This window comes from Canis aureus, chromosome 33 (assembly GCF_053574225.1).
Source record: "Canis aureus isolate CA01 chromosome 33, VMU_Caureus_v.1.0, whole genome shotgun sequence".
Taxonomy (NCBI): Eukaryota; Metazoa; Chordata; class Mammalia; order Carnivora; family Canidae; genus Canis; species Canis aureus.
The window spans coordinates 16,500,484-16,527,006 of NC_135643.1; the positions used below are offsets into that span (position 1 = coordinate 16,500,484).

At 36.3% G+C, this 26,523-nt stretch overlaps 1 protein-coding gene and 1 long non-coding RNA gene across 4 annotated transcripts in view; one reads left to right on the top strand and one right to left on the bottom strand.

The window, feature by feature from the left end:
- GRID2 (glutamate ionotropic receptor delta type subunit 2) overlaps positions 1-26,523 on the top strand; it is a 1,464,312-nt gene that overhangs the window by 892,035 nt on the left and 545,754 nt on the right. For all 3 annotated transcript variants that reach the window (XM_077882884.1, XM_077882885.1, XM_077882883.1), the window contains exons 6-7: positions 8,685-8,858; positions 16,283-16,444. In XM_077882884.1, coding sequence (XP_077739010.1) covers positions 8,685-8,858; positions 16,283-16,444 — 336 coding nt within the window. The remainder of the gene's footprint in view (positions 1-8,684; positions 8,859-16,282; positions 16,445-26,523) is intronic.
- On the bottom strand, positions 5,677-8,788 carry LOC144304356 (uncharacterized). The gene is made up of 3 exons (XR_013371255.1): positions 8,606-8,788; positions 7,628-7,749; positions 5,677-5,921 (listed from the first exon to the last, which is right to left on the bottom strand). It is a non-coding gene; the product is annotated as an uncharacterized LOC144304356 (long non-coding RNA).

Genomic DNA, 26,523 nt, shown 5'->3' on the forward strand with positions numbered 1-26,523 from the left:
AGAGTGACAGTGCAAAAATGGTGCCCACCAGCACCATCAACCTCAGAGAGAGGCCAAAAGGCCCCTGCCGCTCTGGCAGATGTATTAAGATTAGCAAATGAATTTATTTCATAAATACTCTAGGTGGTATTCAAATTGCTGAATTTGCACTGGGTCCTAAGATGAATGAGTCTATGTGCAAGTTCTTTAAAAATGGAGCCTCAATTCCCTACAGCCCTTAGGATCTCCTAGATGTAAGCCCCATTGGTTTTTAAAGCCAGACACTTTGAGGGCTTTTCTCTCCATTGTAGGTCCCAAGGTCTGGGATGCCTGAGGTAGCATAAACCCCTTGCTCTGTATTTATGAAATCCCTCTCAACTGTGTGTTACTATACTGGGGGTGTGGTTTTTGGCAAGATCTTGTCTCTGCCTCTCCTACCCATTTTGACATGGCCCTTTTATCTTTCATTGTGGAACAACAGCTCAGCTAATTTCCAGGACTTTTTCTGAAGGGATTGTTCCATACATAGCTGTTGATCTACTGTGTCCAAGTGAGGTTAATTCAGGATATTCCTATGATATTTATTTATTTATTTATTTATTTATTTATTTATTTATACCTAGTTGATTCACAACATTATATTAGTTTCAAGTGTGTAATATAGTGACTCAACAAGTATTATGTTATACTCACCACAAGTGTAGCTACCTTCTGTCACCACATAGCACTATTATAGTATCATTGACTATATTTCTTATGATGTGCCTTTTATTCCTGTGTCTTATTCATTCCATAACTGGAAATCTGCATCTTCCTCTCCTCTTCACTCCTTTTCGCCCATCCTCCCACCTCATCTTCCCACTCTGGCAACCATCAGTTTGATCTCTGTGTTTATAGATTTGATTCTGCCTTCAGTTTATTTGTTTATTCACTTGGTTTTTGTTTTATTTTGTATTTAGATTCTACATGAGTGAAATTGTATGGTCTTTCTCAGTCTGAGGTATTTCACAGAGCATAACACCCTCTAGGGCCATACATGCTGTTGCAAATGACACAAACCCATTGTTTTCATGGCTGCATAATATTCCTGTGTGTGTGTGTTTGTGTGTGTGTATCCATTTGTCTATCAGTAGACACTTAGATTGATTCTGTATCTTGACTATGCTGCTGTCTTGAAATTTCTCTAATGGTTCTTTCCAGTTCAGTGTAAAATGTCTTATAAGCCTGTTTTGGGCCTGCCCAACTTTAGGGCTACATGATTTGTTGCTGCATTTCTTATGTCAAGTTAAGATATGTTTTTTTTCTGAGATTCCCCATATGATAATATGTATGTGTGTATCATTCTTTCTAGTGAAGTTTTAATACCTTCTAATTTTCTAATACCTCTCAATTTTCTATCTACAATGACTAACATCAGTCCTAACATCAGGATAGAGAGAAGGGAAAAGGAAATCTTAGTAAATTTTAGAATAATTTTTCATATTAGGGGTCTTAATTTGTATTTTTCAACATGGAATCTGTGGGTCAAGTAATTCAGTTTGCCATACAACCATTAAGTGGTGATAATGAGTTTCAAAACATTTTTAGAGTCTAAACTTTTTTTTAATAATTCTCCTTATAGACTTTTTAAATTTCTGCTACCTAAATTTTAATCTTACGGAAATGATTTATCCCATTAATTTTTGTCCTTAGGTTAATTATTTTCTAGATTACTTTCTTTGAAATAAAGAATCTTCTTACTTTTTTGTTTTTTATCTTATATCCAACTTCTGCTGGGGAAGAGAGTACTCAGATTTCCTGATATAAAACAAGCTGGAGTCATTTCATTTGTTTGTGTCAGTAGAACAAGCCAGGAAAAAAGTGATTTATTGCCTCCTTAGAGAAATGGATTAATTAAGCCAATTAATACTTAGAATCATTAAATTAAAAGGCCCATTCCCTTCTTTTCTTTGATAATATTACATAGGGGACCCCTGAATTACTTTTTTTTTTCCATATCCAATTTAACTTCACATGCCTGGATCTTAAAAGTGTGAATGCAGGTAGAGCTCCTGGAACATCGATAGTCATTTCTCTTCTGTATATGTGTCTATTTGTACTGTGGGAGAAATTACTCCTTCGTATCATGTACAGGAGGGGACTTGAGGATATTTCATTAGTGATGAATATTAAGGTAATAATAATAATACTTTATATTTTATCTATATTTTATAAACATTAGGACTTTTTTAACTTAGAATTAAATTTCTTCCATAACATATTAGAAGGAAAATGCTGTCTTTAAATGGATGTTCAATAATTTGAGCCACTGTTTTGTGAATAAAACATCCACACAGGGGATCCCTGGGTGGCTCAGTGGTTTAGCACCTGCTTTCGGCCCAGGGTGTGATCCTGGAGGCCCAGGATCGAGTCCCACATCAGGCTTCCTGCATGTAGCCTGCTTCTCCTCTGTCTGTGTCTCTCTGTCTCCCTCTCTGTCTCTCTCTCTCTCTCTCTCTCTGTATCTCTCATGAATATATAAATAAAGTCTTAAAAAAACACACACACAAAGTGATTTAACCAGCAAATAACTCACCAAATGTTAGAAGTATGAAAGACCACAATTCTCTTTTCCTCTACCACACTTGGATTTTCTACTGTAAGCTGCCATAAATATTTATAATGTCACCTTTACCATTACTGAAACCCTGTGTCCTTTTTACATACAATTCTTCTTACAAGTCCTTGAGCAGAGGAGTCATTTCTTTTAGGAAGGTCAATACCACCTACCTTCTGAAAAAATCTGATGTTCACAGCCCACAGTTTATATTATTTTTTTTTTATCTAAACTAGGCTCAAATTCAGAGATCAAGCATGTTTTCTATATTTTCATTCTTTTTTTAATAATAAATTTATTTTTTATTGGTGTTCAATTTGCCAACATACAGAATAACACCCAGTGCTCATCCCGTCAAGTGCCCCCCTAAGTGCCCCTCACCCATTTACCCCCACCCCCACCCTCCTCCCCTTCCACTACCCCTAGTTCGTTTCCCAGAGTTAGGAGTCTTTATGTTCTGTCTCCCTTTCTAATATTTCCACCCATTTCTTCTCCCTTCCTTTCTATTCCCTTTCACTATTATCTATATTCCCCAAATGAATGAGAACATATAATGTTTGTCCTTCTCCGATTGACTTATTTCACTCAGCATAATACCCTCCAGTTCCATCCACATTGAAGCAAATGGTGGGTATTTGTCATTTCTAATGGCTGAGTAATATTCCATCGTATACATAGACCACATCTTCTTTATCCATTCATCTTTCGATGGACACTGAGGCTCCGTCCACAGTTTGGCTATTGTGGCCATTGCTGCTATAAACATCGGGGTGCAGGTGTCCCGGTGTTTCATTGCATCTGTATCTTTGGGGTAAATCCCCAGCAGTGCAATTGCTGGGTTGTAGGGCAGGTCTATTTTTAACTCTTTGAGGAACCTCCACACAGTTTTCCAGAGTGGCTGCACCAGTTCACATTCCCACCAACAGCGTAAGAGGGTTCCCTTTTCTCCACATCCTCTCCAACATTTTTGGTTTCCTGTCTTGTTAATTTTCCCCATTCTCACTGGTGTGAGGTGGTATCTCATTGTGGTTTGGATTTGTATTTCCCTGATGGCAAGTATTGCAGAGCATTTTCTAATGTGCATGTTGGCCATGTCTATGTCTTCATCTGTGAGATTTCTGTTCTTTTGCCCATTTCATGATTGGATTGTTTGTTTCTTTCGTGTTGAGTTTAATAAGTTCTTTATAGATCTTAGAAACTAGCCCTTTATCTGATATGTCATTTGCAAATATCTTCTCCCATTCTGTAGGTTGTATTTTCATTCTTAAGAAAAATCATCATTATCCATATATCTGCAGTCAACATTCTTCCAAATGATTCAATTTGTTTACCTCATTTTCCCTGAAATATGCCTTAGTAAACTTGACTCTCACTACCTTTACTTCTTTTATGAGTTGTTTATACAAATTTATAATGAATGAATCAAATTTATCCTAGTTTCCATAAAAGAAATATGGATGTTTCAAATTTGCTAGGAAGTTAATAAACTCTAAAAGTAGCAACAACAACAACAGCAAAAATCTAACAATATGCAAATGACCATTTGACTGAACACAGAAAACATGAATCTGTCTAGTTTGGTTTGTGTAGCTACTATTTTGTTGCTAATTTTAATATGGGTTGCAAACATTTATTTAATCTATTGCACCAATAGTTTTTTGGAGGGGTACTATAAATCAAACTTGGCATTGTGCATCATGATACAAATTGATGTACAAACTTGAAAACAATATATATTTTTTCATTTGCATTAAGTATGCTATAATAATGAGAGGCTGTGCTAGCTCATATGGTATAATCAATCATATGTTAGTAGTTGGTAATAGTATTTATCTTCTCCCTGCAATCAGTGAATCCAGCTCGAACAGCCTTTCCATATAAGTATTGTCATCCCCTCAGGGTCATGAAGCAGATGGCCTAGCACTTTATTTAAGTTTTACAAAAGTTAGAAATTTGAATAGAAAGATATGCACAGTTTAGAGATGCAAGAAGCATAATGCTATAAGCACTCTCTATTCTTTGATAATACTGAAACTGACCTTTGATGTCCTGACTTCTTATTCAAATAATTTAAGTTAATCACTGCAATTGAGTTTTGCAGTTAAGGAGAAGTTGTTTAGATTTTTTAAAGCCTATATGTGTAAAAGGATGCTGTTCATTTTTCCTAGTTTGGTGATTAATTGAACTGCTCAGTGCTAATCTCTCAAGCAGAAAGTTGCCATTCTGCTGCATTTCCTGCTGGTATATAGCCTACAGTTGGTTTTGTTCTGTATTTCAACATTATGTTTGTGTAATTATTTCACATTAATGTTAAACTTTGTGGAAGCATCAAAGTATCATCTTTGCTAAAGCATGAAGAATATAAACACCAGCAAAAATAAGAACAAAAAGCATCATCTTTTCAAACTGTGCCACAAAGTACACTGCTTAATAATATTACCCAAATCTGGTTTATTTGGTAAGTGTTGAAATTGTGAAAGCATCTGTTTCTACACTTAAAATTTCAGGTACCTATCTTTAGAAGATAGTTTGTTGAAGTCTTGCCATTTATTCATTTATTCATTCATTTAAAAACTTATCAACATTTAGTGAATACCTGCTATAAGCCAAAAACTTTGTTAGATGCTAGGAGACATAAAGAGAGAGAGAGAGAGAAGGAAAAGAAGGGAGGATCTCTTCTCCAAAATAGTTTGTATATTAGAGGTTGGCATCTGATCTAATGGATTTTGAGTCTTTCCTTCCTATCCTAATGAATTAATGGAATTCAATAATTTTAAACCTAGGCTGATACACTACAAAGGTTTGGGAGTGAGTCAGTTCTAAAAGATTTGTTCTGGAAAGTGGTTGTTTCTGGATGGAGTTGTATCCCTACCAGCTATTTTAGCTTTCCTTTTCCTTCTCTCTTACACAGTTCAGGGTTCCCCTTGCGTAAATTATTACAGCAAATTGAATACAAATATTTTCTTGAATGTATTGATTTGATTGTTAGTAATTTTGATCATCTATGTAAATTATTTTTTTAAAAAAGACTGAATGCCTTATTCCTAAAGAAATAGAAAAGTTATATATAATAAACATGTTTTTTTAATTGCATTATTAATTCTTATTCACAAATATACTAATTCATATAAAGAATACAGAACGGACAAACAATTTGTTATTCAGCCTCTTGAAATTCTTTAAAATTCAGAAGATTTGGGGATCCCTGGGTGGCCCAGCTGTTTGGTGTTTGCCTTTGGCCCAGGGCGCGATCCTGGAGTTCCGGGGATCGAGTCCCGAGTTGGGCTCCCGGCATGGAGCCTGGTTCTCCCTCTGCCTGTGTCTCTGCCTCTCTCTCTGTGTGTGTCTATCATAAATAAATAAATAAATAAATAAATAAATAAATAAATAAATATTTAAAAAACAAATAAATAAAATAAAATTCAGAAAATTTCAGTACATCTTTGAAGAAATTAGCATAATTTGGTGGTACTGGAGGCTGGGGAGAGTGAGTGTTTGAACTTGTTATTTATGTAGTTATTTTTAAAATCTTTTTTATACAGTTTACACATTTTTTCAAGTTCAGATTATTAAAACAATGTAGATTCTAATAGATTATAGAATAGTTTCATATTTTATTATAGAAGTTTACTTATGTTTTGTTTTTTTGATAGATTAAGTATTCATTTGACTTTCAGTGTTTACATAACATTGCATCTGCCACTCTTGAAATGCACCTTTTGAAATGCAGAAGTAAAGTTCTGTAAATATAAAATAGCTGCCTAATCAAGTTTTCATATCACTATCAAACTATTTTTTGAGATCAGGTGTCAAAACTGAAACTGCAAGTGAATTTTTTGAGACAGACTGTCTGTTAACTTTATTCGGAATGGCAGATTCTTTCCTCCCAGAAAATTACTTCCTTTTCCCCAAATAATAATAGGCAAATGTATTCAATTTAAATTGGCATTTCCTCAGATATAGTTTAGTCGTTTAGACACCTGAGAGCTTCAGCTTTCGAAACCTATAAAAGGTAACCATCCTTTTTTGTGGGCTTGAAAATAGTCCCCTTAAAGACTTTGGCTCATGATACATTTCTTTATTATTCCTTATAGAATCATCAGGGCGTTCAATACTAGAATAATACATCTTTATAGCTTTAATTTCTATCATTCATGACTATTAATTTAAATAATTCTCATAAGGAAGTATGGATTTCTTGTATAATTACTTTGGAGAGTATTTTTTTTTAACATTTATAAATTCACACCATGAATAAAGAATATTTTGAATGAAGATCTTGGAATTTCTCTGATTTTATTTATAAAATAAGAATCACAATATCTGAATTAAAATGTAGTTTTCAGCAGAAAATAAGACAATAGGTGACATGCTTACTATTTTGTCAGATATATAATAGAGAGTTAATGTAAGTCTATGTACTGATGTGCTGATTTGTAGTTCATCATGTGTGGAGCAAGTACAGATGGTGCTGTTGGACAAAATGTTGGAATAGCTTAGTATTAACTAAAGAAAAAGACCACACATATAACAAAACTTAGTTATCATTATGAGAATAGTGGTAGGATCTCTGTCTTTTAAATGAAAACTCTTGTCTGTACAACATAGAATTTAAGAAAAAGAAGGAAAGAAAAGTAAAGACAAGGAATAGCAATATTAATTACTTTTAACAGTTTTCTGGTTAAACTTAAGGCTTGAAATGCAGTTGATGAGACACTGTTTAATTCTGCTTTGTGAGTAGATGATAGAGAATTACAAAGTGACCTGCTTTTTGCCAGATAATGTTTCTGGTGACTAGTGAAATGACATAGACTAAAGAAAAAAGACAGCGTTTTAAATGAGAAAAATCATTTTTTTTACGGTACATTAAGGATTAATTGACTAGAAATCCAGGATATTATACTGGATACAGCTGATGGCAGGTGTTATTTTATTTTCAGTAAATCTATATTTTGTAAAGATCAAAAATAAAGATGACTTTTAAAGATCATATGTGCTTTAAGTGAGAATAATATGTAATTGATCTAGAAAGGAAAAGAAGACACTCTATACCTGTAGATGGTCTTTTTTCTTTTTCATTATTCTGTAATAGTTCTTTGAATCAAAACCAAGAAATGCTCACTGCAGTCCAAAATTTATCGTGTCAAATCTTTTATTTCTGCTACTGTAAGAATCTATTGAAACCAATAATATGTTAATTACAAAGGCTTCATTGATTTAAGATGTTCCAAATAGACACTATGAAGCACAAACTGCCTTAGTAAACGCTGCCTTAAAACCCAAATTTATTCTGACCATTTCTATTCAAATTCCAGTTAGAACAGATGTTATATTATGAAAATATTATTTCATTTTTATTACTTCTACATCCACGATTGAGCCAAGTCTTAAAATTTAAGTCTGGAGTTGGGAGATGGGAAGTAAAGGAAGTAGAAAATATGTTTTTTGAGTTTGACACATACTCATATGCAAAATAACATCAATTTGGATAAAGAACATTGAGATTTTTTTCATTTGCTTATCCTGGTTCACATTTATATCAATAAAAAAGTTTCATCTTTATGAACACTTTGTTTAATGTTCTTTAACAAGAGAAATGTATGAATTGACACCAGTAGTTCTAAGAAATAACTGGGAAATATTTTCTTTTTAATGTCCTCTTGCTTTCTCTACTTGCTTTATTTAAAAACCTCATGTTTCATTGCTTGGAACAAAACATATTACACTCACATTGCAGCCATCTCCTGGGTACTCAGAGTACCTGAAATCCCCCTTTTCATGGCCTTTGTCAATGTTTAGACAAATATTTTTCTGAAATGTTCAACATAACACACTACAAAATTAACATAAATAAGATGCATTTAAGGCAATTTCTCCATTTAGGATTATGTAGGCATTAATGTATATAATTTAAAGCACTAACAACACCTACAAATGAGTTGATCATTTTAATGAACATGTACTTTTCCATTGCAATATGTACTAAGCACTAAGCAAATGCATTACAGTAATGAATACCTTAGCACTTACAGATAACAGCTCATTAATAGTTTTGTGTTTCTGTTACTGTATTAAAGCACTTCTAATTCTTTCATTTCTTATCTTATAGGAAATAAATGATGTGGATGTTCAGGAACTTGTACGAAGGTCAATTGGAAGGTTAACAATCATCCGGCAGACATTTCCAGTCCCCCAGAATATAAGTCAGCGATGTTTCCGTGGCAACCATCGAATATCTTCAACATTGTGTGATCCAAAGGATCCATTTGCTCAGAATATGGAGGTATAGTCTAAGTGCTACAGTATTTCTTTCAAGGTGCTTCATTGGCCAATTATAGAGAGAGCTCTTAACAGTTGTATTAAATTCAGAATGATACATATTTGCATTTTCTGAACTATTCTCTTCCCCTAGAAATTTAGTAAGTCTGATGCAGGAGTGCTAAGATTTTGTCTTTGATCTTTTTGATGTCATTATAGCAAAATATATACTCTTTTAATAAAAATGTAATAGGTAAATGTTATTTCCTTCTCAGCAAGTAGATCCATAGCCTTTACCATGGTAGAATTTGTGATTGCTATTCCTTTTTTTTTTTTTTTTTTTGTAAGATTTTATTCATGTATCCATAAGAGACACACACAGAGAGAAAGAGAGAGAGAGAGGCACAGAGACACTGGCAGAGGAAGAAGCAGGCTCCATTCAGGGAGCCCAACGTGGGACTTGATCCTGGGTGTCCAGAATCAGGCCCTGGGATGAAGGCGGCGCTAAACTATTAAGCCACCCAGGCTGCCCAATGACTGATATTCCTTACTGCCAAATTCCAAATTACTAAATTTACTTGACTTTTCTGGCATAACGAGGACATAGACATTTATTCTTTTTTTTAATTGGTCTACAGTTTGAAGACATTCATCAAAAATTACTTAGAAATGCAAAAGATACTGTAGTGCTACATAATCCTATCCAAATCAGCTGGGATATAATGGGATATAACTGAAACCTTTACTATTCAGAATGCAGCAAAGAATTTCAAAGTATATAAATAAAATCTCTGAGCAGCAAAATAGAGAACATCAAGTCCCTGCTTATAAGGAGGTTCTTTAAATATTCACCTGGAACCTATGATATCTTTTTTCTTAAGGGAAATCAATCAGATTTTGTTTTATTTAGTTTTATTTCCCTTGCACTAGAAATCTCAATACATCAGTTTGAATGGGGTGTTACAAAGGCCAGCACATTGGCAACAGTTGGAGCACTTTCTGAGCAAGACAAGGACAGGAAAAAATACATTAATCAGATATACTAATTCAAATATCCTATCAATGTGGGACTTTTCCTATAAAAACAACTGTGTGTCATAAAATAGTTCCTAAGGGTATAATTGTAGTATGCTGCTAGCATTATTAGTTAGTATTTAAACAATAACTCTGAGGTAGCAACAAAGATTAAAGTAATGGTCAATTTCAGAAATCAGAAAAATATATATATTTTAGGAAGCCATTCCTTCAAAATGTTTTGTATCAAAAATATTTTAGTGCTTAGATATGCTCAGTTTGAACGGTTTAGAAATATAACCCAAAGAGAACTAGTCCATCCCCAATAATACTAGATAAATAAGGTCATTTTTTAAAATGACTTCTTTTGAAAGACTTCTGCACATTTTTCCTATCTTTGATCAGCTTTGGATTTTTTTTAGATGAATTACTATTTACCTAAACGCTTCTTTGTACTTATTACCATTGTAAGGAGCAGCATATCTTTTTAAAAATATATATTTTATTTATTTATTTGACAGACAGAGAGAGAGAGAGAGAGAGAGCACCAGCAGGGGAGTGGTAGGCAGAGGGAGAAGGAGAAGCAGGCTCCCTGCTGAGCAGGGAACCTGATGTGGGGCTCAATCCCAAAACCCCAGGATCATGACTCAAGCTGAAGGCAGATGCTTAACCGACTGAGCAAACCTGGTGCCCCAAGAGCAGCATATCTTTACCAGGTAGCTAGCTCCAGAACAGAACCATTGCCCACAGAACTTTGTGCTCCCAACTAGGCTGTAGGCTCTTTTAGACTATGTCTCCTCCAGGACCTGGTATCATAAAGTCCATAAAGTACACGTCTCTCTCTATTTACTACATCACACCTACCATACTGTTTTGCAATTTCATGAATATTTGTGGTTTCGAATGTAGTTAAGGAGAAAGCAATGGTTACTTTGAAACCTAGACAAGGCATGTTTAAATTCTAATGCCAGTCTTACAGATATGCTTATTATGACCCATCTTTTCATATTAATTGGTCATGAGCATACTTGATATGAAAAATGGAGAATCCTAAGTGGAGAAAAACATGGAAGAATTTTGATTAAGAAAATTTTGAAATATTAAGGTCTATCCCTGTAAAAGGAAGTTGTGGGAAATGTACAAATTGGGAAAGCAGAAAGTACACGGTATTTTTTTTTAAGATTTTATTTATTTATTCATGAGAGACACAGAAAGAGACACAGAGACGCAGGCAGAGGGAGAAGCAGGCTCCATGCAGAAAGACTCCAGGATCATACCCTGGGCCAAAGGCAGATATTCAACCTGCTGAGCCACCCATGTGTCCCAACTATATGGTATTTTAAAGCACATCCACCCAAAAGCCTAATCCTTCTGATTCAGTTAATGAGTTTCTTTAAATCAGGGAATAAGTATTTTATTTATTTATCTTCATATCCCCAGGCCTATATGATGAATTAAGGATATACAGGAAACACCACTCCTCTTATCCCACACCTTCATCTTACTCCCATCAAACCCACAGATGGAAGAAAATAAGAAAATTTATTTTTTCTTTGAGGATTTGTTGCATAATAACTTCCATCGTATACATGATAGATTTTGACAAAATATTCGAAATTAAAAAAAACTGACAGAAACTTTTATATGTGGAGATTTATATAATTAAAAATAGAAATGCAGGGCTGTTGAATTCAAGATGTTCCACTAAACGCAGAGCATTTGATATAGAGCCTTATCTTATTGAAAATTTTATCTCATGGAAGTTAGAGGAAGCAACAAGAATAATAAGAATAATATGCATTAAAAATGTGGGAGTAGAGGATTCCTTCAGAGAAATAATCTTCTTAACTTGGATCCCATAAAAAAAAAAAAAAACTGCAAGTAAATATGACCACAGACAGACTTTTATCAGCAGGGTACTATTAAAAATAACTCAGAAAAGTAAAAGTATGAAAATATGACTCAAGTGAGCTCTAAAAATAGAGACCCAACTATTAAATAGAAACCCAAACTACAAAATCACAATAATCAGTACTACAAAGAGGGTATAGTAAGCCTACGTAGAGGTCTCTGGGCTGTTATTTAATTTAATGTACATAGAAAGAGAACATTTAGAAAGAACAAAAGCAAATTTTCCAAATCTTTAGATTGGTGTCAGAAAAACAAAAATCAGGGGTGAGTTGAAGTTGCAAAATAAATGTTGAAGGCAACTTTTAGCTCTAGAAACAATGTTTTTACAATATATGAAGCAAAGAAGAGGAGCCATTCACTGCTTGGTGAAACTAATGTTGGCTTGGCTGCTAGTGAGAAAACAGAAAGGTTTAAATTTTTTTTCTGCTTCTGTTGTCTTCATCTAAGAACACTTGTTTTCAAATTGGAAAAGCTGGAGTAAAAATTATTTAAAAAAATAAACCACTGGTTTATAAGGAGCAAGTGTTTGGAGATAGTAAGAGTATGCCTTACTGCTTTAAAAATGAGGCCTAAAATAAGTTAGAATAGTAAATGAAGCAATAGATCTGATCATGATTTAGAAATACTAGAGAAATACTTGAGAAGACCTAAAGACATGACATTGATATTGTTCCGAGTTTTAAAGGGAAGGAAAAATATTTTGATAGACTTTTATACTCTAAATGTTTATATTTGGATAAACTGTAGAGTATGTTATTAAATATATGGTTTGGGATATCTTGCATACTGATTTTTATGTAGTATTTGACAAATTTTCTTATGGGATCCTTATAGGAAGGCATTAAAAAAATCGAGATAGATTGATGTCACACAAATATTTTCAATAAAGGATCCCTAAGAATAGAAGATATTCTATTAGAAGTAAACACTCTATTTTCAGATTAAAAAAAAAAGAAAAAGAAGAAAAGCTCAAAATAGATGAAAGTCTCATTATCCTAAAGTTATAACTTATGGGCTTATTTAAAATTAAAAGTGATATTTCAAATAATTTACCACTTTATTTTCCAAATCTTTTTGCAAACTAGAACATAGCACAGATATATTTTTTAGCTTTAAGTACTTCTAATATCCATAACGTCTTTTACCTTCAATTTTAAATAATGGAACTAAAAGAATGTTCAACCATATTGGTAAAAATTCTGTTCTTGAAGTGCAAGGAACTCTCTATGGTGGCATCCCAAAATACTATTCTTGGACATTGCATTTTCAAATGTTTTCCATTATACAAATAAAAGTGAATAAACTATGCCTATCATATTTGTAAATGAAATAAAGCTAGGAGAGAAAGCTTATGCTGTGTTATATAATCAGGATCCAAATTATTAATATTCACTAACTAATAAACCTAAAAGTTGAAATTTCAAAGAGATAAAGTATAAGTTCAAAACCATTACTGGAAGTCTGGGTGGATAAGACCTGGTTTGACAGCTGTTTAAGGTTATTAAGATGAGGGCAAATTTTGTTTGAACATAGCACAAGTCCTATTTGTTCTAAACCATTTTAATGTAATCTTGGTCTCTGTATCAGAGCATGTTGCGGAGATTAAGAGAGATAACCCCTTATACTAACTACAATGTCCTAGTCAGATCACATCTGCAATAATGTGTTTGTTATGAGTTCTAAACTCTAAACAGAAACATCAAAAAACAAGAGAAAGAAGAAAAAAAAAATGCTGAGATGATGAGCAGTGTAGAAATTACACCAAATGATGAACAATTGAAGGAAAGAGGACATTTCAGGGTGATGGGTGCTGTGAAATATTAGAAGGCTGTCATATAAAAGAGATGGGTGCTGGTGGCTCAGTTAAGTCAGAAAACAAGCATAGTCACAGTAAGAAAGAGAGAAAGGATTGGTCAGATGGTGGGAAAATGGAGTTTAAGATGTTAGAGGAGGTATGTGTTTGTTTCCAGTAAATAGTCATCTGTGCTGGTTGTAGCTAGAATAGAAGTTAAAATTATCTCTGTAGAAATTGCAGTGACATTTTTTTTTTTAATCCTGAGAGATAGTTTAGAAGCACTGAGAGAGAGGAGTCAAAGACTTCATGAATACAGAGTGACCAAGAGAACAGTAGGTGATGGCAGGTCAGTACTATAGCATAGGAAAGAGCACAAACCTCAGAACTGAATAGGCACTTCCCTGAGAAAGAAGTAATAGGAGGGGTAACAGAAGTCTCAGAGAATGTCATCACCCCCTTTTGAATCCATAGTTTGGAATGTAGGCAAATGAAGAGAGACAGTCATTTGTCGAAAACACCGATCACATATCAAGTACAAGGCACTCACGTTTAGGATCCCCATGGGTGCTCAAGATAGATACTTCAAAGTTTGCAAAAGACACCGAGCCGTGGCAGTGTTAAGACTTGGATGGGACTCAAGTTGCCAGGTTTCTCATATCTTGACTCCTGTCAAACATAACCTGATGTCAAACCTGACTTTTTTGTCTTTGTCTTCTTTTATTTGACAACTATTTATCAAAAACTAAATGTGTACTAGGCTCTAGGCTAAGCCAGGAGGAAATAAACAAGGGAAACAAAAGTACAAAGGGAAACATTGGGACACTATGAGCCCCTATCCAGAAGGAACTCCTATTTATATTCCGGATATAAAAAACAAATCTTAGCATTATGATACGTTGTAATTGAGGCTTGTAACATGAACGTTAGGAGAGATAAAGAAGACTGCCAGATTAGCCTGGAAACAAGTAGAGTCCTGAGAAGTTGTTCAGTGTGGGATTCACCTAACTTGTGACCTGTGAATTAAATATTAGAAGTCAGCTAGTCAGAAAACGGTAAAGAGACATCAAAGAGTGCTACCCCAACCATTTCATATACACACTTAAAGCAATCAGTCTCAGAGGAAGAAGCCAAAGAGAGCTAGAGAGATAAGAACAAGAAAGTTTGAGGCAGTGAAGCAAGCATAGGTTGAAAGAGGCCAGATTATTGCAGATTATTCAGAAAATGTCCAAATGTTTTCCTTCACAGTCTAATTCAAACTGAATTTTGATTCCTCAACTACTTTTATCTTCAAGTCTTCTTTCATTGCAGATTTAGCCATGCCCTCTAGTCTCTCTGACAGGGGGTGGTACAGGGAGGTGCAGGGAGGTGAAGGTGAGAATAGCCTGCCCTAATATTTCCTTATAAAGAACAAACTGGTATTTCACATAGTGCACGAGAGTATGCAATGTCTCGTTAAAGAAAGGCCTGCCTTCCCTAAGTACTATGCATATATAATGATGCTTAACAAACACAAATGATTAAGAATCACCTAACAATGAAAGATAACTCACAAGGCACTGTTAGGAAGTGTTTACTTACAGTTTTTCATAACATTAAACTGTCATCCCAGTAGTTGAAATTTAGTGGCATTCTGTGATGTGGGCAATTTCGTAAGATTCCTTAGTAATTAATTATAAGCAAATGGCAATCAACATATTATTCCCTTTGTTTTCAAGAAAACAACTATGCTAATAAGATACTTTTCAAAATCTGAAGAAATTTAAATACTTTAAGATGGATTTAACTTTCATAGTTACATTGACTTCTCTTTTTTTTTTACTTTGTGTTTTATTTTTCCTTCAGAGAAGTAAAAATGCAACATTTAAAATCTTTTATTGACTTTGGGCATCTCTTGGTGTTTATATTTTCTAAATAATTTCTAATTTCTTTGAAAAATAAACACCCTCTACAATTGACAATATGGGTAGAACTTCTGGCAGGAGTTAAGTGTAAGAGTGCAATAGAGCATAGCTGAAATTTTCATGATTCATTTTTTCGATTTATATATAATGACATGATTACTTTGGAAGAAGAAAGCATTAATATAACATATATTCACAAACAGTTAGTAGTTTGTAGTCTTTGTCATGTTAATGAATTGCGATGCCTGTGTATACTTAGATAATTTTTGTATAGATCCTTGATATTTGTAACGTTTATGAATGGTGCTGTGTTCTCTCATTTTTTCATCACAAATCCCTATAGACATGCATATAGACACAGCTGGCCGCTTCCTTTTTCTTGTACCTATGACACTCATTTTATGTAAGATCGAGTTGATATTTCTCCATCTGAATAATCAGAATGCAAAAACTTGACATCTTCAGAAAATGTATTATTCAGTTGGCCCTTCCAATCTGAAGCCCTTAGATCCTTACCTCTTCAGAGAGAAGGGCCAGTGATTTTCTAAGGTCTGACACTAACAGCCTCACCTCCGTCGAAACTTTTCTTTTTCATCTCCTCTTTCACACCTAAATAAGCTGAAAAAGCAATTGAGGCATACAATCAGACAAGACTTCATTGTCAATGGCAAAATTGCTCAGGAAATGAAAAAAAGAAACTTTTTGCTTAACAAATAAGCCAGTAAACCAGCCATCTCTGATATGAATGGCAGCTGAGCTGATGATTTTCTCCTATTCTCAATGGTTGGCATCCATGATTCTAATGATTACCATCTAATGTCGTTTCAGATTTCAAACCTTTACATATATGACACGGTGCTTTTGCTTGCTAATGCTTTTCATAAGAAACTGGAGGACCGAAAATGGCACAGCATGGCAAGTCTATCGTGTATCAGAAAGAACTCCAAGCCCTGGCAGGGAGGGCGCTCCATGCTAGAGACCATCAAGAAGGTAACTTATGACTAATGTTTCACTCTTCTGAATTTTCACGTAAAGGGGATACAATAAGTCTTTTTTTTTTTTTTTATACAATTTTTACTTCTTTATTCATGAGAGACACACACACACACAGAGAGGCAGAGATAGTCAGAGAGCAAAGCAGGCTCCCTGTGGGGGAGCCCGATGCGGGATTCAATCCCAGGACCTTGGGATCACGCCCTGAGCCTAAGGCAGACGCTCAACTACTGAGCCACTCAGATATCCCAATCAGTCATGTTTTGATGAGCTATTTTTTAAAAGGATGTTTTTCATCACCAGTGTTATCAGTTCAAAGTACAGAAATGAAATATTAACAGAAACAAGGTCAGAAAGCCCTTACTTACTTGCTGGGAAATTGTATGCAAGTATGAAGTTAGTGGTTGAAATATATTAAATTGCCTTGGTTATACCATTAGGATTAGAGATACTCAAATTATTTTGGTACCAGTCACAAAGTACAAATAGTTGTGGTTTTCTTTTTCTTTAATATCCACCATCAACTGAAAAAAATAAATTCAAGTCTTCACTGTGTTTTGATTACATGATACATGGTAAGATACTAGAGGAGATGATCTTTAATTTATCCTATAATAAAGATATAATTCATAAACAGTTAATATTTGGCAGCATTCATGAACTATTTGAGATATTTGGTGCATTCTTCTTCTTCACTGTCAGTGTGGTGTTTAGCCTGGCTGTGACCCGCTTTGGCTGAGCTACATGTTCCGTTCCCGGGAGGCACTTTATGCTGTTTAGCTCCTCTCAACGGTATAAACATTCTGCAGTTTATTAGCCTCTTTGTCATGTCATCCTTGCTGGCATTTTCCGTTTGTCTCACACAGCTTCTTGGATTTAAAATGAAATGATTAATAAAACAAACAAATTTCTCCTGTACCCTTTACACAAAGAAGACAGACATTTGGAAGTTTATGCTCCTTATTTTACCCATCCTTCTTCTCTCTGATGTGTTCACCTTTCTCTCCTGAAACAAAAAGAGAAACAGGCAAATGAAATATGAATGTATTTAGAAAAGCCAAAGAAAAATTTAAAAATTTATCCTTAGAAGTGAACTAGATGTACAAAAAGACTAGACGTGGAAGAAAGAAATGTTGCAAATGGAGAATAGCCTGGATCTTTCTCTTGATATGTTTCCTATTTTTAAAAGAATCACTTTAATGAGAATTTAGGCTCTTATCAACAGAAGTGCTTGAGAATTAAATGCATTGAATATATTGGCAGAGTAAGATATTCCAACTAACAAATGAATAAGTCAAATCTAAACTCAAAGTGTTGCCAAGATCTCCCTATCTGCCTATGTAGAGATTTGGCAGGTTTGAATCCAAGGGAAGTTGTTGAACATGATTCTGAGCCTGCCAATTTATTAATTTGTGGTTTGGCTAAGATGCTGGAACCTGAATATATTCATTCTTCTGAAGGTTTCTCACAAATACAGGATAATAGTTTGGGAGGTTGTTTAGGAGATACTTATTTAGTGAAAGTATTAGTGGGAGGGAAAGAGAGATACCATAATATGTAGGTGGTTCTCATGGAACAATTCAATATACAAAATGATAAAAAGTTGCAGTTGGAAAATGTATAATCAAAACAATAACTTAATATAATAATTGTGACATTTACTTGGGGGCAAATATTTATATATTTGTCCAAGTAAGCTTTCAGGCCAGTAACACTTTTTAAAGGAATATATCCATTCTATGTATTTAGAGACTAAGTTTGAATGATGTATATCATTGCATATATTCAGTTTCCTAATTTTTTAAGTAAACTCTGGGCCCAATGTGGGGCTTGAACTCATAATCCCAAGACCAAGAATCACATGCTCAATTTCATTATTTTTTGTCTCACATTTCAAATTTACTTTTTAAAAAATGGAGTTATTTTTTGCTCAACTGTATCATATGAATACATATAATACATATGCCTCATATAAATGTCTCATATGCCTCATATGAATGTTTTGGTCATCCCATTCAGATATCAAGGTTGTTAATACTATACACACCAAGAAAGTTTGAAAGAAAGATTACTACTCATATAGGATCTGTCAGGAGAGTAGAGTGGGCTCAGGGATGTCCAGGCTGGCCTTGGCCAAGCAGTGAGAGTGGGCCAGGTCTTCCTAGTGGCTAGGAGGTGGGACTGGAAAACATTATGTTTACTTGGGCTAGAGATTTTCAAGGCTTATATTTCCTACTGCTGTCAGGGAAGGGGGTATAGGATGAAAATTTTTTAACAACATGCCCAGATGGGCGGCTAATGAGGAAAAGGAAGCCCAAGGTATAGAAAGAAATCAACAGCTATATTTCTTACTGGTATCAGAGAAGGAGGTGCAGGATGAGCTTTCTTGATCAACATGTCCAGATGTGGTATCAAAGGGTCAAGGGAGACCAAGCTTAGAAACAAAGCAGCAACCAAACATCACAAATGAGGTCAGGCTCTTTATTACAATGGGAACATTCTAGTGATAAAAATTTTAATTACATTCAAGTAACCAAATTTGTAATTCAAATTTAATTACATTCAAGTAACCAGCGCATGTCTATATTAAGGGCATGCTATATATACTTTGCAAAGCTTATGGGTTCCTGTAAGGAGACAAGTGAAAGAATGAGGGTCTGTCCTTTAATTAATTTATAGACTTTTTAAGGGGGTGAGACAAAAAAGTTAAGCAATGCAGTTAACATAAGTACTGCAAATGTCTGGTACATTTATATGGGGGAAGGTGGTGGTTTCCAGGACACTGTTGTATTGAAGCTCTACTATGTATTTTATGAAGTGGTAAAGTAGGTACTTCCACATTTCTTTTAAAGAAAAAGCAGTCAATTCTCAAATGTTTATTTCTCTCAGGTATTATCATAACCCCCAAGCCATTGCTCTTTATATGAATTTTATAGATTATCTTTGAGAGAATTATAATTTTTAAAATATTAAATCTTCTTATCCATGGATATGGTATCTATCCATATACTCATATTTTTATTGCCCTCAGTAAAGACTGGTGTCCTTAATACATATTGTCATTGTATTTATTCCTAAAATTTTATGGAGTTTTAATTATGCATGTCTGTGTGTGTGCATGTATGTACCCACTGTCATGAATCGAATTTATTTCCCCTCTGCTTTCAAACTAGATATTGTAAGGCAGTTGATGCTTGATATATTTTGTGATTGACTTGATCAAGTCTTGAAGCTTGACTACTGATTCTCACTTCTTTCTTTCTTTCTTTCTTTCTTTCTTTCTTTCTTTCTTTCTTTCTTTTTTTTTTGTATATATTTTTTGGACTTTGATTTGCCAACATATAGTATAACACCCAGTGCTCATCCTGTCAACTCCCCCCTCATGCCCGTCACCCAGTCACCCCATCCCCCTGCCCATCTCCCCTTCTACCACCTTTGTTTATTTCCCAGGGTTAGGAGTCTCTCATGCTCTGTCACCCTCTCTTATATTTCCCACTCATTTTCTCTCCTTTCTCCTTTAATCCCTTTCACTATTTTTATATTCTCCGAATGAGTGAAACCATGTATGTTTGTCCTTCTCTGATTGACTTACTTCACTCAGCATGATACCCTCCAGTTCTATCCACATTGAAGCAAAAGGTGAGTTTTTTTTGTTTATGATGGCTGAGTAATATTCCATTGCATAAATATACCACATCTTCTTTATCTATTCAGCTTTCAATGGACACTGAGGCTCCGTCCACAGTTTGGCTATCGTGGACATTGCTGCTGAGGTGTTCCGGCATTTCAATGCATCTGTATCTTTGGGGCAAATCCCCAGTAGTGCAATTGCTGGGTCATAGGGTAGCTCTATTTTTAACTCTTTGAGGAAACTCCACACAGTTTTCCAGAGTGGCCACACCAGTTCACATTCCCAACAGTGCAAGAGGGCTCCCTTCTCTCCACATCCTCTCCAACATTTGTTGTTTCCTGTCTTGTTAATTTTCACCATTCTCACTGGTGTGAGGTGGTATCTCATTGTGGTTTTGATTTGTATTCCTCTGATGGCAAGTGATGCAGAGTATTTTCTCATGTGCTTGTTGGCTATGTGTGTCTTCTTTGGTGAAATTTCTGTTCATGTCTTTTGCCCATTTCATGATTGGATTTTTTGTTTCTTTGCTGTTGAGTTTAATAAGTTCTTTATAGATCTTGGATACTAGCCCTTTATCTGATACGTCATTTGCAAATATCTTCTCCCATTCTGTAGGTTGTCTTTGAGTTTTGTTGACTGTTTCTCTTGCTGTGCAGAAGCTTTTTATCGTGATTAAGTCCCAATAGTTCATTTTTGCTTTTGTTTCCCTTGCCTTCATAGATGTATCTTGCAAGAAGTTGCTGTGGCCAAGCTCAAAAAGGGTGTTGCCTGTGTTCTCCTCTAGGATTTTGATGGATTCTAGTCTCACATTTAGATCTTTCATCCATTTTGAGTTTATCTTTGTGTATGGTGCAAGAGAGTGGTCTAGGTTCATTCTTCTGCACGTGGATGTCCAATTTTCCCAGCACCATTTATTAAAGAAACTGTCCTTTTTCCAGTGGATAGTCTTTCCTGCTTTGTCAAATATTAGTTGACCATGGAGTTGAAGGCCCATTTCTGGGTTCTCTCTTCTGTTCCATTTATCTACGTGTCTGTTTTTGTGCCAGTACCACACTGTCTTGAAGATAACAGTTTTGTAGTACAGCTTGAAATCCAGCATTGTGATGCCCCCGGCTCTGATTTTCTTACTCAATATTCCCCTGGCTATTCAGGGTCTTTTCTGATTCCACACAAATCTTAAGATTATTTGTTCCAACTCTCTGAAGAAAGTCCATGGTATTTTGATAGGGATTGCACTGAATGTGTAAATTGCCCTGAGTAGCATTGACATTTTCACAATATTAATTCCTCCAATCCATGAGCATGGAATATTTTTCCATCTCTTTGTGTCTTCCTCAATTTCTTTCAGAAGTGTTCTGTAGTTTTTAGGGTATAGATCTTTTACTTCTTTGTTTAAGTTTCTTCCTAAGTATCTTATGTTTTGGGGTGCAATTGTAAGTGGGATTGATTCCTTAATTTCTCTTTCTTCAGTCTTATTGTTAGTGTATAGAAATGCCACTAATTCTTGGGCATTGATTTTGTATCCTGCCACACTGCCGAATTGCTGTATGAGTTCTAGCAATCTTGGGGTGGAGTCTTTTGGGTTTTCTATGTACAGTATCATGTCATATGTGAAGAGGGAGGGTTTGACTACTTCTTTGCCAATTTGAATGTCTTTTATTTCTTTTTGTTGCCTGATTGCTGTGGCTAGGACTTCTAGTTCTATGTTGAGTAGCACTGGTGAGAGTGGACATCACTGTCATTTTCCTGATCTTAGGGGAAAGGCTCCCAGTGTTTCCCCATTGAGAATGATATTTGCTGTGGGCTTTTTGTAGATGACTTTTAAGATGCTGAGAAATGTTCCCTCTATCCCTACACTCTGTAGAGTTTCGATTAGGAATGGATGCTGTATTTTGTCAAATGCTTTCTCTGCATCTATTGAGAGGATCATATAGTTCTTGTTTTTTCTCCTGTTGATATGATCTTTCACGTTGATTGTTTTACAAATGTTGAACCAGCCTTGCACCCCAAGGATAACTCCCACTTGGTCATGGTGAATAATCTTCTTAATGTACTGTTGGATCTTGTTGGCTAGTATCTTGTTGAGAATTTTTGCATCTGTGTTCATCAGGGAGATTGGTCTATAATTCTTTTTGGTGGGGGTCTTTGTCTGGTTTTGGAATTAAGGTGATGCTGGCATTATAAAACGAGTTTGGAAGTACTCCATCTCTTTCTATCTTTCTGAACAGCTTTAGTAAAATGGTTGTATCTTCATTTTCATTAGTTTTCATGAATTTTTTTATTTTATTTTTTATTTTTATTTATTTATTTATTTATTTATTTATTTTTATTTATTTATTATTTATTTTTTTAAAGACTAACAGCCGCTCTTTATTGTGTGCTATGTGGCAGGTGCTTCATGTACACTTCCTTCCTTGATTCTTTTTTTTTTTTCAAGATTTTATTTATTTATTCATGAGAAGACACAGAGAGAGAGAGAGAGAGGCAGAGACACAGGCAGAGGGAGAAGCAGGCTCCCTACAGGGAGCCTGATGTGGGACTCGATCCAGGGTCTCCAGGATCACACCCTGCGCTGGAGGTGGCATTAAACTGCTGAGCCACCGGGGTGCCCTCATGAATCTTTTTAATTCTTCTCTGATTTCGTTGTTGACCCATTCATATTTTATCAGGATGCTCTTTAACCTCTGCATGTTTGAGTTTCTTCCAAATCTCTTCTTGTTATTGAGTTCTAGTTTCAAAGTATTATGGTCTGAAAATATGCAGGGGACAATCCCAATCTTTTGGTGTCAGTTGAGACCTGATTTATGACCCATTATGTGGTCTATTCTGGAGAAAGTTCCATGTGCACTTGAGAAGAATGGGTATTCAGTTGCGTTTTGATGGAAAGTTCTGTATATATTTGTGAAATCCATCTGGTCCAGTGTATCATTTAAAGCTCTTATTTCTTTGGAGATGTTGTGCTTAGACTATCTGTCACTTGCAGAAAGTGCCACGTCGAAGTCTCCTACTATTAGTGTATTATTATCTAAGTATGTCTTTACTTTGGTTATTAATTGATATACTTGGCAGTTCCCACATTAGGGGCATAAATATTCATGATTGATATGTCCTCTTGTTGGATAGACCCTTTAAGTATGATACAGTGGCCCTCTTCATCTCTTACTACAGTCTTTGGGATAAACTTTAATTTATCTGATATGAGGATTGTTACCCCAGGTTTCTTCTGAGGACCATTTGAATGGTAAATTGTTCTCCAACCTTTCATTTTCAAGCTGTAGGTGTCCTTAGGTCTAAAATGAGTCTCTTGTGGACAGTGAATAGATGGGTCTTGCTTTTATATCCAGGCTGAAACCCTGCATCTTTTGATGGGATTTTTTAGCCCATTCACATTCAGAGTTACTATTAAAAGATATGAGTTTAGTGTCATCCTAATACCTATTCAGTCCCTGTCTTTGTGGATTATTTCTTTGGGCGTCCTCTTTCTTTTATAGGGTCCCCCTTAATATTTCTTGCAGAGCTGGTTTGGTGGTCATGTATTCTTTCAGCTTCTGCCTATCTTGGAAGCTCTTTATGTCTCCTTCTAATCTGAATGACAGCCTTAGTGCATAAAGTATTCTTGGCTGCATGTTCTTCTCATTTAGGACCCTGAATATATCCTGCCAGCCCTTTCTGGCCTGCCAGGTCTCTGTGGATAGGTCTGCTGTGAATCTAATATTTCTTCCCATATAAGTTAGGGATCTCTTGTCTCTTGCTGCTTTAAGGATTTTCTGCTTATCTTTGGAATTTGCAAATTCCACTATTAAATTTCGAAGTGTTAGTTTTTATTGATTTTGAGGGGGGGGGACCTCTCTATCTCCTGGATCTGAACGCCTGTTTCCCTCCCCAAATTAGGGAAGTTCTCAGCTATGATTTGTTCAAATATGCTTTCTGGCCTTCTCTCCCTCTCTGGAACCCCAATTATACATAGATTTTTCCTTCTGAGGTTATCATGTATTTCCCTTAACCTTTCCTCATGGTCTTCTAATTGTTTTTCTCTTTTTTCCTCAGCTTCCTTCCTTGCCATCAACTTGTCTTTGTCACTCACTCTTTCTTCTACCTCATAAACCCTTGTTGTTATGACCTCGTTTGGATTGCATCTCCTTTAATTGATTTTTAATTTTGGCCTGATTAGATCTAAATTCTGCAGTCATGAAGTCTCTTGATTCCTTTATCCTTCTTTTCCAGAGCCACGAGTAACTTTATAATTGTGCTTCTGAATTGGCTTTCTGACATCGAATTGTAATCCAAATTCTGTAACTCTGTGACAGAGAGTACTGTTTCTGATTCTTTCTTTTGTGTTGAGTTCTTCTTTCTAGTCATTTTGCTTAGTTCAGAGTGGCTGTATGAGTGGGCTTAGTCAAGAATATCAACCACGACCTAAGTAAATTTCACCCTAGATGATTCTGCCAAGGTCAGAGACCAGAAATTGAAAACAAAGATCAGAACAATATAAAACAGAAGGACCACTAAAGTGAAAAACAAATTTTAAAACAAAGTAGTAAAAAATAAAAAGCCAAGAATTCCAGTGAAGAAGAGGGGGGAAAAAGGAGAAAAGAAAAACAAAGGGGGAGGCTACAGGGAGATGGTGGTCATGACGAAGTTGTAGTGGAGGGAGAATATAGTCTCCCTGAGGAGTTCTAGAGGGTGATCCTCTTGTTTCTGTGTGTATGAAGTTCTGTATGTTAGAAGATGCTCAGTACGAAATTTATATAAACTATAAATACTTGTAGAAGGCCCCAACATTGACCACCAAAACATAAATGAGATAAAAGAGGGGGGCAGAATGGGAATGAAGAGAGTATAATCTCCCAGAATGAACCAGTATGGTAATCCACTTGGTTCTGGGTGCATGCTGGTCATGTTTTAGAAGGTATTAACTTCTGCCATTGTAGAACAGAATGAGGCGGAGAAAACAAACAAACAAACAAACAAACAAAAAAACACAAAGCAAAAAAACATATCTTGTATATCTCCCAAAATTAAGTTGAGTATGTTGAAGGAAATCTAGAAGTGGAAAATATATCTAGGACCTCTAATTGTAGAAATATGAAAGTCAAAAAGGAAGAATCTTAAAAATAAAGAGGTGTAAAAAATTGTAGTTAAGGCAGGAAAAGAGAAAAAAAAAAGGAAATTTACAGTCTGATATAAAAACGAGTTGTACTAGAAAAAGGAAGAAAAAAAATAGGAGGGGTACCCTCTGGTTCTATATACTGTAAATCCTCTACTTCCCCTGGAGCTTTCCAGAGCTGCTTGGTCAAGAACTTGCTCTTCCCCTGTCCTTCCAGCAGGTCTTCTGGGGGAGGGGCCTGCTGGGCTGATTGTCAGGTGTGTGCTCCTGGGGGAGATGCCCTGCCCCCTGCCAGGTGCACAGCTCAGTGGGGGCTGTTTACCCCGTGAGGTCCCTGTTCCCTGGCGGCCCCCCTCCGTCCCTGGCACAGGGTGACACCAGGAGGAACAACACTGGCGGTGGCCAGGTCTCCAGCCCTGGAGTCAGCTCCCGCAGTAACTACCACAGCTCTCAGTCCGCAGGGGCCTGGATGCTCTGGGGGCGGGGGGCGCCGACCTGCACAGCTTGGGGGTGCCCAGAGACAGAAGTGTCCTCACTGTCCTGTACCCTCCCCACCTCCACCTGTCCCGGGGGAGCTCAGGATCCCGGCTGTGCCCCTGGGAGCCCTGGGGTCCGGGGCCTGCTCTCCTGGAATCGCGCTCCCGGCCCGCGGCTCCCGAAGGCAGCAGGGCGCAGCCCCCTCCGCCCGGAGCCCCCGCCTGACCCCCGGCTTCTCCCCGAGGCCCCGCCGGGCGCTCCAGCCCTTTACCGAGCTCGGCCGCGGGGTGTGGGGCGCTCTCCCCCGGGCGCACCTCCTCTGTTAGTGACCCCGGGAGCCGGGAGGCCCCACCGCCCCTCCTCGGTTCTGCCCCAGTTCCCTGCTCAGTGCCTTTCCGTCCGGGAAGAATCTGGTGCAGATTTTTAAAGCTCCTGCTTCTCCGGGGCTGGGCTCTCCGGTCCGGAGGCTTCCCCGCCGCCCCCCGCCCCCCGCATTAGCCCGGCTCCTCGCGGGGCCCCTCCCCCCTTGATTCTTTTTTATTTTATTTTTTTCCGCCTTCCTATAAAGGCGGAAAAACAAAAACCCTTCTCTCTGTAGCGTTCCAGCTCTTCTCTCTTTAAATCTCAGGTTGAATTCATAGGTTTTCAGGATGTTTTGAAAGTTATCCAGGTAAGTTGGTGGGGACAGGTAAGGTGAGGACCCCTACTCCTCCACCTGTTCCCCCTATTCTCACTTCTTTCTTCATAGTTTATTCTCTTGTCTTTATCAAGTGGGCATTGATATTATCCTCAAGCAAAATTAACATTACCATCTAACTATAATACTTTATATATTTTTAAAACGTTAGAAACTTCAAAATA